This window comes from Pimephales promelas, chromosome 25 (genome assembly GCF_988280905.1).
Source record: "Pimephales promelas chromosome 25, fPimPro1.hap1.1, whole genome shotgun sequence".
In the NCBI taxonomy this organism is placed as follows: Eukaryota; Metazoa; Chordata; class Actinopteri; order Cypriniformes; family Leuciscidae; genus Pimephales; species Pimephales promelas.
Window position 1 is genome coordinate 15,652,648 of NC_142793.1, and position 11,968 is coordinate 15,664,615.

Consider the following 11,968-nt stretch of genomic DNA (forward strand, 5'->3'; position numbering starts at 1 on the left):
AACAGACTACACATAAAGTAAAAAAAGATGAAAGCGAAATAGTTTTTAAAAATGCATCATGATCTTTAGTAAGTTGTTTTATTATATGAATAATATGTTTTAAATATGTTTTTTTTTATTCTGTTACATTATCATTCATAGCCTACTTAATTTATAAATAAATAATAATAATAAAAACAGTTTATAAAAGGCAAGAGCATCTGTCCTCTCCGCCCCCTAGCAGTCGTCAGCGAACTCGCTATGGAAACCAAATTGCGTGATGTAAACAAGCATCAGGTTTTTACCTCTGTGGTTTTTACGTTGTTTCCAATGGACTAATCGATCGCTTTAAAAACATTTATTTAAGAACGAACGGGGAAGATATTCCATTTATTGAACTGTAAGTATAGCCTACTGTATCCGCATACACTGTAACGAGTATACATTATTAATTTTTAGTTTAGAAGTTGTTTCTCTATCTCTCCATGTGTGTATGACTTGCTTTAGATGGAGGTGTTACCGGAGGCAGATTGTGAAGAGGACGCTACTATAACTTATGATGAAGAAGAGGGTGTTCGAGAATTGAAGAGCAGGCTGTCTAGCATACCAACAACCCCCACAGTTACACACATGTGAGGTTACTAAAGTTCAAAAACATGTGGTAAACTTTTGTTAAAGCAATGAGCAGTGTTTCTCCATAGGAGTTCCTCTTACGGGAACACGTCGAATGTTTACAACGGCCTTAATCATTAGCCACAAACATGGGTGGTATTGGCTCGCATGTGGGGTAGTAGAACAAGGTCAAACACCTCCAACTTTTTTACCTTTACAAAACTAGGGTACATTAGTGTACAGAGACGGGGTAAGTTGATGTTAAAACCCACCCACCACGGCCTCAATCAATAGTGGACTGTATTAAACTTATAAGGAAGAATGTCACGAAGCTGGTCAAGAAAAAGCCCTGGTCAGGGTTATAGCTAACTAAATTTAAAACCATAAAAACATTTTCCCTAGCCTACTTGAAATAAAATAACTATTAACTCAAATTAAATAAATTCTAAACATATTATATTATATAAACATATTATAAACATACAAACCTTATTTTATTTCAGCTAGTTAACTTGATGAATTAAAATATAAAACACCTTAAACTTTTTATCAAGTTCCTCAAACCACTACAAGAAGCCACCTCCACCAGAGAACACCATTGTCATGAAGGGGTGTAGATGGTTAGGAAACAATGATTAGGTAAGTGACACATCAAATTCAGATCCACATGAATGGCCGGACCCAAGGTATCTCAGCAGAACATTTCCCAGAGCATCACAGTCCCTCCACTGGCTTGTACTCATCCCACATTGCATCCTGGTGCCATCACTTCCCCTGGTAAACGACGTACACGTACAACACCATCCACGTGATTTAAAAGAAAACGGGACTCATTGGACCAGGTGACCTTCTTCCACTACTCCAAGGTCCAGTTCTGACTCTATTGCCTGCAGGGGTCACTGTCCACTACTGACTGGGAGCAACCTACAAGCATTGCCTTTTCAGAGATACTTTGACCGAGTAGCCTTGCCATAAGAATGTCAAAGTCACTCAGATCTTTATTCCTGCCCATTTCTCCAGTATCCAGCACTGATTACGAAAACTGATGGTTTGCTTTCCATCTAATCTACCCAGACTTTAATATGTAGCCTTGTTAGGAGATGATGATATACATTACATGCAAATGATGCACATAATTTTAAGAGTAAAACAACAATGAAACATCTTTCTATTCATTGGTCTTACTGTTTCAGAGCAAAGCCAATACCTCAAGTGGACCTTTCCAATTGTCCATCCTCATATAAGGAGAACTCCTCACAGGAGAAGCTCATGCTTGCGATGGCTGAGAACTTCCGTCAGCAGTATGCTCTTTTATATCCTGATAACAAAGTGCTTCTACTGTGTCCTGTAAATGAGTGCGGCGTTCAGGTACTTACAGTAAATATGCTTTCCAGACATGGCAACGTTACCACAAATGACTTGAATACTCCTTTGTTTTCATGATGTTTTCTTATTTTACTGCACATCAACAGAAATTTGTAAGCACCACCTTGCGAAGAACATTGCTGCCGTATCCTGAGCTGTACTACTGGGAGGGATGTGCTAGTTTTGTGTCTGATTATCTCTCGTTGGAGCTCTTGGATCCACCATTTGAACTTGTGAGAATTTCTGACTGTTTCCCTAGTAATTGCATTTAGCTTGATCTAACATGACTTATGAGGATTGTTTTCGCCTTTTGGACTCGAAAACATGTTTTTCTATTTCATTTCTGTTCTATTTAGCCCAAGCAGCTGTCATCGCCCACCTGGGTTCTGCAGACTCGGAGAGGCACGTGTTTTGATTTCTCCAGTGTGCTGTGTAGCCTGTTGTTGGGCGCAGGATACAATGCTTACTGCGTCAGTGGGTACGCTACTAAAGAGATGTGTCTTCTCGATCAGTCACGGGAAGAATGTCCCTTACTGCAGACTCAAATCCAAGTAAGTACTGAGTTAAAACCATACTCCACACATTGTATGTAAAACAAGTTTTATGGCATGTAAATTTAAACAACGCATCACTGTTTGTTTGATCATTTATATGTGATGATGACTTTAAAATGAGTTTTCAACCTCTTTCAGACCCCTCGGTGGATAGATATACAGAGCAAAAACTAAAACCTTAACTACAATAAAAATAAAATAACTTATTTTTTATTTTAATTTAACTTTTATGTACTAAATAACTAAAACTAAAATAAAATATAAAAAGACAAAAACAACAAAATTACTAAAATTTTAAAATGAAACAAATATACAAATAAAAAAATTATACAAAATATTAATAAAACATAATAATATCTCAATGATACTAAAATAAATAACACTGGCAGAGCAGGAAATTAAATAAAATTGTCATTAAATAAAATCATGCTCTCTGATGCCTAAACTGCAAAACTGTAATTATAAATAAATGATAAATTATGTTAATAGAAAATCATAAATTATCATACATTTATTCATGTTGTTAGTTTCATAATATATTGATTTAAAAGGATCATATATTTGTACATTACTTGATTTTACTTTACTTAATATTACTTGTTATATACCATATTTTAATATGGTATTTCTACGTTTTTTTTTAAAGATGCAGTAAGCGATTTCTGCGAAACACTGATATTTGAAATTAATCCCAAAAAACACACCCCACCCTTCATTGCTCGAACCCCGAAATGCAGGAAACTGCAATGCAAGCGGGGATGTCTCTTTATCATAGTTGAATCTAAGCAAAATGATGCTTGCGAAAAATAAAGCGAAGACTTTCAACAGCGTGTCTTAGAAATTCCTGCACCTTTAAAATTATCATTAACATACATTAAATTAAGTAAAAATGTTTACAGTGTAGTTTGAGCAAGCTCTCTGAAGTATGTCCACAGATACCTTAGAGGTTGTAAACCATCTGTTGAAGACCACAGCTTTAACACCAATTTCCTTGAGTGGTCGTATTGAAATCAGTTACCGGTACTTCTGAAAACTTTTGTATGACCTGCTCAGGGGAAAACAGAGGAACCGAAGAAGATATTGAGGAAATACTCTGTGAAACCCCCACGCGACTTGGACAGCTCCTTTGAAAAGCGTCAAGAGGAGAAACGTCAGACAGAAGCTGAAGAAGCTGCACTGAAGGAACAACTGGAAGCTGAGAGACTTCAGAAGGTTGGACAGAGAATGTTTCAGTGAAATTCAGTAGAGATTTTGTTTCGCATTTTCACCGGTTCCTTTTAAACAGGAGAAAGAACGTCCACCGCCCGACCCTCTTCTGGGCTTGAGAGTTCACAGCTGGGTTCTGGTGCTCTCAGGGAACCGGGAGGAACCTGAGAACTTCTTCATTGACCCTCTGACAGGCAAGAGATACTCCACCACCAATGAGAACTTTCTGGGCATAGAGAGTGTCTGGAACCATCAAAACTACTGGGTCAACAAACAAGACTGTACTTTCGGTTGTGGGGTCAGTGTCTCTTAGTGTGGATGTGGTATTAATGTGAGGATGACAAGCATTGGGAAGTTCACCGGGTCTGTTTGTGTCTGCAGGAGATGACCTTTGACTTGGGTGATCTATCAAAGTGGGAGTATATGTTGTGTGGCCCAACTAGCCAATCTATGTCAAACATTTCTGAGCCAGAGACACTCCAAGACTCAGAAGATGAGGAAGAAGTACAGAAAAACTGTTCTTTATTTCTAATTTTTCATTTAGTTTTTATCCCATTATTGATTTAAAGAGATGAAAAATCTGTCATCATTTAAACTTACTCACCCTCATGTTCCAATCCTGTTTACATTTCTTGTTCTGTTGAACACAAATAAGGATATTTTGAAGAATATTTGTAACCAAACAGTTGTTATGCACCATTGACTTCCATAGTCTAAGGCTCAATCCCAATTCACCGCTTGCCAACCGTTCCGTATTTGACACATAAAAGTCTTGTTCCGTATTGAACTGATACGGAACGCACTTTGTTCCGTATTTTTGAGAATCAGTTTAGTGCATTTCCATGACAGTCACATAGCTTCTAATATATATGTCAGACAGACTATGAATGATCGAAGACCTGCAATAATGGAAAATTCGGGGACTTGGCGCCCCCTTGGCGGGCTCTGATGTGTAATGACGTGGAGTTGTCTCATTGGTCGCACGTTAGAGGCGCCAGCGTCATTGGATGTATAGTTGCGGGCCGGCATAGATATATGCAGCATAGATACACGGCTGTGCAGCTGCAAATGGCTTCAGTAAATCGAGGAAAAGGAGTTTCCGAAGACATTTGTACTATAAGAAAAACTACTAAATTAAAAATATATATATTTTTTTTTGCACTTGAAAGATTCTAGAAGTCTAAAATCCATTGAATAAGTTCACACAAGGCCACACCTTGTATAAAATTAAGCTGTTTTTATTTTTCTTAAAAGCAGTCTAAGCCGATGAGTTTTGAAAGTTATAAGTTGTATTTGTTGAAATTAAAAATAAAACGTATTATAAACTAAACAAATCCATGGTTCATTGTTGGCAAAATGATCATGATAGCCTTTATATATCTAGCCTATGTAGTTACAGTCATTAATTAGGCATACTTTGCTTTTCTATAAATACAGGCCTAATAAGTTGCATTATAATATGCCATAATACATGAATTTCAGGGGTCATTTCTTCCATGTAATGGAATTTTAGGGGTCATTTGGGTTGTTCCATTTCATTGTAACTTGTAACTCTCTTTTAAGGGCCAAGGGGTACACTCGAAAACAAGGGGTAGGGCCAAGGGGTGAATTGGGATTGAGCCTAAAGATACCAAAATATCTTCCTTTGTGTTCAACAGATCAAAGAAATGTATAAAGGTTTGGAACAACTTTCCAAATTTTCATTTCGGTGGGAACTATCCTTTTAACTGTTGAAGGGCCCATTCCACACTAAACCTGCCAAGAATCTATGAAATCAGATGTAACCAGCTATTTTTTTTTTCTTCTCAAGGAGGAAACGGATGAGCTGAAAGTGTTTGAAATGCCTCCATCTTGGGTGACTAAAATAGAGATTTCACCCCCAGGTCAAATTCTCACTCTCATCCCTTATCCACAATTTCTTGATGCAAATTAATCATCAATGTTCTGTTTTATTTTGTATCTTTATAGATATGGAAATGCGTTTTCCAGGGGGTATGAAGGTTGTCCAGTACAGGAAAGCCAAGCTGGAGAAGTTTGCCCCTCACCATCAGATAGATGGTCTTGTGACCAGACTCACCATTTATAAAGACCTTGATTGTAAGACCTTTGTAACATATAAAACATACCTCGTCATGTTGGTCATGTATATTTAAATGGACAAAAAATTCTTGATAAAGGCATAGTTCATCCAAAACAAAAATAATGCCTAAATAAATAAAGTGTATTAAAAATACTTTTAAATATAATGACAATAATTAAAAATATAATTTTATTATATAATAATATAATTTATTATTTATAAGCATGTTTATTTAGCCTTTAACCTGTGCGTTGTCTCAGTTTGTCACTTTCATAAATAAATATTATGCATATTAAAATATGATAAATATTCTGAATAAATATTATTTATTCATTTGCATGTTATTTTGTGTTAACACTTTTTTTTTTTTTTATCAGGCACACAAACCAGCACTGTTAAGGAATGGTTCAGTCACCGAGGAGACTGTCTTGACGAGAGAGAATTTCACACAGACAGCAATGTGACATCTGATTATTTCAGGCCTGGAAGAAGGGATGCTCTCAGATGTAATCGAACACACATTTTCTATATATTACCCGATGTCATTCAGCATGACTCGTTTCATTACTGATGACTCGTCAACTTTAATAATACCAGTTTTGCTTGGTTTAGTTGGGGGTACTGCTCAACAAAAATTTGATTATTTAGAAAACTGATTATTTTCAATTGAACTGAAATCACATTGCATTTTTGATTACCAAATGTGGGTTTGGTAATCAAATTAGTTAAATTAGTTCAAAAAAGCCTGGAATTGTAAAAGTTTAATTTTGTTTAGGCCACAGGTACGTCACTTTAGTTCCTGAGACGGAACGTCAGATGGACTTTTATAGTCATACTCACACTGACGGTCTAGCCAGAAGAATCGAGAAGCCTTTCGAAATGACAGAAACCTTTGAAGATCGGCTTGACTTTCTCTTTTATCGACATGTTGTTTACGGAAAGCAAGTCAAAGTGATTCGGGCTGGAGAGGCTTTTGAACAACGGCCTCTAATGGTAATGTTCTCTCAACAAACAGGCTTGACTTTTAATCTTTAAGCAGTTTAACCTTATATTATCTTGCTGGTATAATATTAACCAACAGTATACTAAAAGCTTGGCCTTTTTTTGGGGGGTCTCCTACAGAGGGTGGAGGAGCGGTTCCACAGAGATCCTTCTAAGCCAGCAAGTAAAGATGTGGCTGAACGGATCTTTAAGATGTCTGACAGACGGATCAAGGTGACCTATCATCTGGAGGACGACAGGATCACCCCATCTTGGCTCAACTTCATGAAACCCAAAGAAGCGGCAGACTCGCAGAAAGCACAAGCTTTTACTCCACAGATGGTTTCTGGCTTTCAGGTCTGATGTCACACATAAAGAATTACTTTTGTCAGTTCCATGATCAAAGTAATACAGCAGTGTTTTATTGCCAACTTAAAAAAAACATACAAATCATACAAGAAACAAAGACAATGCTTTGAGAAAAATCTCAATAGACATTTTTATGATAAAGTCAACGTTTTGCGAATAGAATCAAAGTATTTTATGACAATAAAGTTAAAATTACAAGAGTAAGTCATAGCGATATGAGACTAAAATCGTAATGTGAAATCAATAGAAAACAGTTTTGTAGAAAATGTAAAAGCGACATTTCTATTTCTGTCAAGTCCATAAAATCTCATTGATCCAAATCTGACTCGAAATAATTGAACTTTATAGAAATCTTTGACTTCAAATCCTGTTCAATGAAGAAAAAGTAAAAAAATAAAAGAGTAAATAATAGAATTGTAATTTTTGGGTGAACTGTCCAACACAGTCTCATTACAGTTCTTAACTATTTTTACTTGACTGGAGGCGAATTCATATGATCTCATTCATACAAGAACATGACTAACATGACCTGCTAATTAATCACTAAGTGTTAGATTTAGGGGCGTGGTTTATTACAAATAGTACTATTTTCTGTGAATCCAAATACATGTACGATCCAACCCGATCTCACGACCAAGTCGTACGAATTCGACGAATGATTAAAAAGTGGCTAATTCGTAACAATTCATACAACCTAACTCGTACGAATTAATACGATTTTGCTAAATCGTACATATTTTACGAATTGGCCAATTCGTATGAATTCGTACGAATGACCTACCCCTTACCCCGCCCCTAAACCCAACCATCACGTGGGTTTAGACAAATCGTACGAATTAGTACGAGTGAGGTCGTACGAATTAGCCACTTTTTAATCATGCGTCGAATTCGTTCAAATTGGTCGTGAGATAGTGTTGGTACGATCCCATTCATACGTTTTCATATGACCAGCTGTTTTGTCACTGAGGGTTAGATATATTACGAATAGGATGCTTTTCTACAAACTTACAACTTTGTAAAACTTTGGAACTATCTCTTTAAGCATAACATATGTTCTGATTTGCTGTGATTTTGCAGCAGATGTAAAGATAGTCACTAGACCTTCAGCATCATGATTCATAATTTGTTATCTTTGTGTTTACGGCTCGTTTCTTTTTGCATGTTCAGGTGGATCGTTTTGCGAAACCCTACAAGAACTTGCAGTTGTACGAAATGCTTGTGGAATTGATGAAAGATGAGTATAACATTGAACTTGGGATCAGAGATTCGGAAAAAGAGGTATTACAGTTCACAAGCACCACAACAAATGTTGTTGTTCAGCCGATCATATTGACGTTAGCGTGTGTGTTTCAGGTAAAGGCCATTCTGTCTTTGAGAAAAAAGGAGGAAAGTAATACTGATCTGCTGATCTCTATATACAACACTAGGAGGAACAAGATGGCACATCAGCACATGGAAGAAAAGGTGAATCAAGGCTTTAAACGGTCAACCACTTTCATCCAAACTACCACCTACCTCTGTTACCTTTCTTTCCTCAGGAACGTATGGCTAAAGAAAAGAAGCAGCGGCAGAAAGAGAAAGAGCTAGACCTGTTGGCTCCTTTCCAGGCTCGACTGGGACTACCAGAAGTCCTCACGCACCAGGAAGCACTTCAGTTGGAGACAGAGTGTCTGACTGAGTTTAAACAGTTGCTTGATAACAAAACCAGCAGTATCCAGAGCAGAATCGAAAAGGCAAGCTAGTTTAGTCAAGAAGATTTAGCACCACCTTAAAATACTGCATAAATTCATAATTGCATAGGTGACTCGAATAGATAAATCGCCACTGAAAGGGATGGAAACACGGTTCTTTTTGGCTAAGCGGGGTAATACACTTCTAGTGAATTGAAATCATCTCAAACTTCTTTGTTCAGGAGACAGAGGAGTTGCAGAAGAAGCAGCAGTGGTTCCAGAAGAACCAGCTCAACTTGACCTCTAAGGACGAGGAAGATTACCAAGCTTACTGCTCTGAAGCCAAGTTCAGGATCCACATTCTCAAAATGAGACTCAGTCGGTGCGCTTCGCAAATCTGTTATAACAACTTTTTTGAGTATCTTAACTAGTTTTTGAAAACGGTACAACTGTGTGCAATTTAACCAACGGTAGCCAATTAATTTGGAGGCGTATGGGCAGATATTCGCCATGTTGGTACATTTTGCTTTAATAACAGTAAATCTGTATGTTGTTGTTGTAGACACAAGGAGAGGGGACCTCAGAAGACTCTGGCCCTGGAGGAGAATCTAAAAAGACATCCAAAGTTGGCCAGTTACTCATTGTGACACAGGATAAGTGCATCCTATCTACTATCTGGGGCACCCTATCTTTCAGGACATATCTCTAACCGTCACATATGAGTTCAATAAAATGTTCTGTTGAATCATTTGAGAGGTTATTTTCCTTTTGACAAAATGTCGAGACACAATAACTGATGACAATCAGAAGTTGTTCAGTGTCAAGTGGCTGGGTAACAATTATGCACTACTGTTCAAAAGTTTGGGGTTAGAAAGATATATATATATATATATATATTTAAATAAGTCTCTAATGCTTACCAAGGCTGCATTTGTTTGATCAAAAATACAGTAAAACTAATTTTGAGTTATTTAAAGGGTGGTATAAAGTCCCCTTTTGCTAGATGTAAAATAAGTCCCTGTTCTCCCCAGAATGTGTATGTGAAGTTTTAGCTCAAAATACCCCACAGATAAAGTATATAAAAGATTCTAAAATTGTCTCTTTTAGGGCCGGTTCACATATCGCGTCTTTTGCGCGCTCAAGTTTGTTATTTCAAATGTAGGCGCGCGGTATGCGCACTCATAATGGAAGCGATGGGGTCGCGGTGCGACGCGCTAGTTTTTTCCATGCGTGTCCGCGCCGCGTCGAGATAAAAACATTTCAACTTTTCAGAATGACGCAAGCGCACCATACGCACACAATAGGTCATGTGACAAGAACCAACTGAAGCGCAACCGCCCTGGCGCTTTGGAAAATGGAGAATCTGGCGCACCCAGCGTTTTCTACGCGTTTTAGGCGCTATATGTGAATCCGGCCTTAGAGGGTCAGTCAAAACACGTTGTTTCGTGTGTGTCCCTTTTAATGCAAATAAGCTCCTGCTTCAAGAGCCTGTGTGTTAGCTGCTCCGATTGCCTCTTGCATACAAGCAATGAAATGTCAGAAACTGTTCTGCCTTTTGTTTAAATTGGAGTCAGACAACGATGGAGAGACTCAACAAGAAGTGACATGTAGAATGCAACAGGACGTTTCTTGAGGAAGTTAAAGGGATAGTTCACTTTGAAATTAATTTTTGATATGTTTTAGCTTACCTCAAGGGCATCCAAGATGTAGGTGCCTTTGTTTCCACAGTATTTTCAATTTTGACATTTTTCGGTCAAACCGGTGTTGTCTGTCAGTCATATAATGCAGGTATGGGAGTCCACCTCAAAGAGCATGCACAGAGAAGTCAAAATTAAACATGATTTAATGACTCGTGAATTTAAATACACATTGATGGCCTAAGACACGAAACGCGCGGTTTGTGGGAGAAAACGAACAGTTTACCTCTTGTTAACAGCCGTCGAACTGATCTGAATCAGAAGTCCAACTGAACCGTCTCCAACGTTGCGCCAGAAGTGATCGCTCGCGCGTCTACATCACGCAATGTTTAGACGGAGATTTACCTTTCACTAAACATAAGGCTTGTTTGAGATGAGCGAAATCTGCGCAGAACCGATCACCGCCAGATGGATGGTATCCGAGAGCAGTCCACCTGGCTCTGAGTTCATGCCGACCTACATAAAAAAATACTCCCAGGAGCGCAAGGCGGAAGTGTCGGATTCTGCAGTTCCCCACCGATTGCGCTCAGCTGATCAAAACATCAAAAGCAGGATGGGAAATGACTTGCTGACGACACAGCTTATTGCTCATTGGTTTAAACAACCGTGATGTATTGGTCTCTTTTAAAATGTTTGCTTTTAAAACTGATATTGTGCTTTATGTCTACACAAATGGTTGAATAAACTCTCTAACAGTGCCATATGGGTTATGTGATGTCATTTTTTATTAAAAAATATATAGAAACACATCTGTTTTAAAGAAAAATGATTGATAAACACATATTTGGAATGTAATTAAATAACAAGCACTTTGGGTGTCTTGTTCATTATATTTATTAAATCACAACCAGTTTATTAGCAACACGTGCACGAGTGTGAATCGCGCGATATCAGACTTTGATCTCACAGGTGTCTGATCCACTGCGAGAACCGAGTTCTGTTCGGCTTAACTGCGCTTTTTTCACTCCTCCTCTTACTGCAGCCAACAGACAACACCGGTTTGACCAAAAAAGTCAAAAAAATTGAAAATGCTGTGGAAATAAAGACACCTACATCTTGGATGCCCTTGAGGTAAGCTAAACAAATATCAAAAATTTATTTCAAAGTGAACTATACCTTTAACAGGTAGTTAACCACAATATTAATGACATAATCAAACAGCAACATTACACAAACTAGTTAGAAAAGTGAAATCAAACCATTAATTCTAACAATTAATTAGAAATCTATGTGAATTTTCATTCTCATCATAACTAGTCTTAAGTGTCACATGATCCTTCAGAAATCATTTTAATATGCTGCTCAAGAATCATCAATGTTGAAAACAAGTTAATTTGCGGAAACCATGATAAACTTTCTATTCAAAGAATTCTTGAAGGAAGAATAAATAAAAGGAGAAGGACCACACTTATTTGAACTTTTTTTTTGTAGCAATGTGAATGTCTCTACTGTCAC

General features: G+C 37.5%; 1 protein-coding gene and 1 long non-coding RNA gene across 3 annotated transcripts; one reads left to right on the forward strand and one right to left on the reverse strand.

Moving 5' to 3' along the window:
• Positions 1 to 48: 48 nt before the first annotated feature.
• On the forward strand, positions 49 to 9,564 carry drc7 (dynein regulatory complex subunit 7). Its single transcript, XM_039647900.2, has 18 exons — positions 49 to 379; positions 487 to 611; positions 1,785 to 1,959; positions 2,064 to 2,189; positions 2,313 to 2,507; positions 3,564 to 3,722; positions 3,796 to 4,014; positions 4,098 to 4,220; positions 5,527 to 5,599; positions 5,685 to 5,813; positions 6,174 to 6,302; positions 6,572 to 6,789; positions 6,919 to 7,134; positions 8,314 to 8,424; positions 8,500 to 8,610; positions 8,685 to 8,879; positions 9,059 to 9,198; positions 9,379 to 9,564. Exons 2-18 carry the CDS (start codon positions 487 to 489, stop codon positions 9,461 to 9,463), a joined length of 2,529 nt encoding a protein of 842 aa, XP_039503834.1. The 5' UTR covers positions 49 to 379; the 3' UTR covers positions 9,464 to 9,564.
• LOC148965064 (uncharacterized) lies at positions 6,913 to 11,123 on the reverse strand. 2 transcript variants are annotated; one of them, XR_016150703.1, is made up of 3 exons: positions 10,740 to 11,123; positions 10,505 to 10,618; positions 6,913 to 9,424 (listed from the first exon to the last, which is right to left on the reverse strand). It is a non-coding gene; the product is annotated as an uncharacterized LOC148965064 (long non-coding RNA). The 2 variants fall into 2 exon arrangements; XR_016150702.1 differs by having other exon boundaries at positions 10,505 to 11,123.
• Between the last annotated feature and the right edge of the window lie 845 nt (positions 11,124 to 11,968).

Coding starts and splice junctions, on each gene's coding strand:
- drc7 (XM_039647900.2), top strand. CDS start 487: ATGGAGGTGTTACCGGAGGCAGATTGTGAAGAGGACGCTACTATAACT. Junction 5,600..5,684: donor AATAGAGATTTCACCCCCAG/GTCAAATTCTCA, acceptor GTATCTTTATAG/ATATGGAAATGCGTTTTCCA. Junction 8,611..8,684: donor ATCAGCACATGGAAGAAAAG/GTGAATCAAGGC, acceptor TTCTTTCCTCAG/GAACGTATGGCTAAAGAAAA.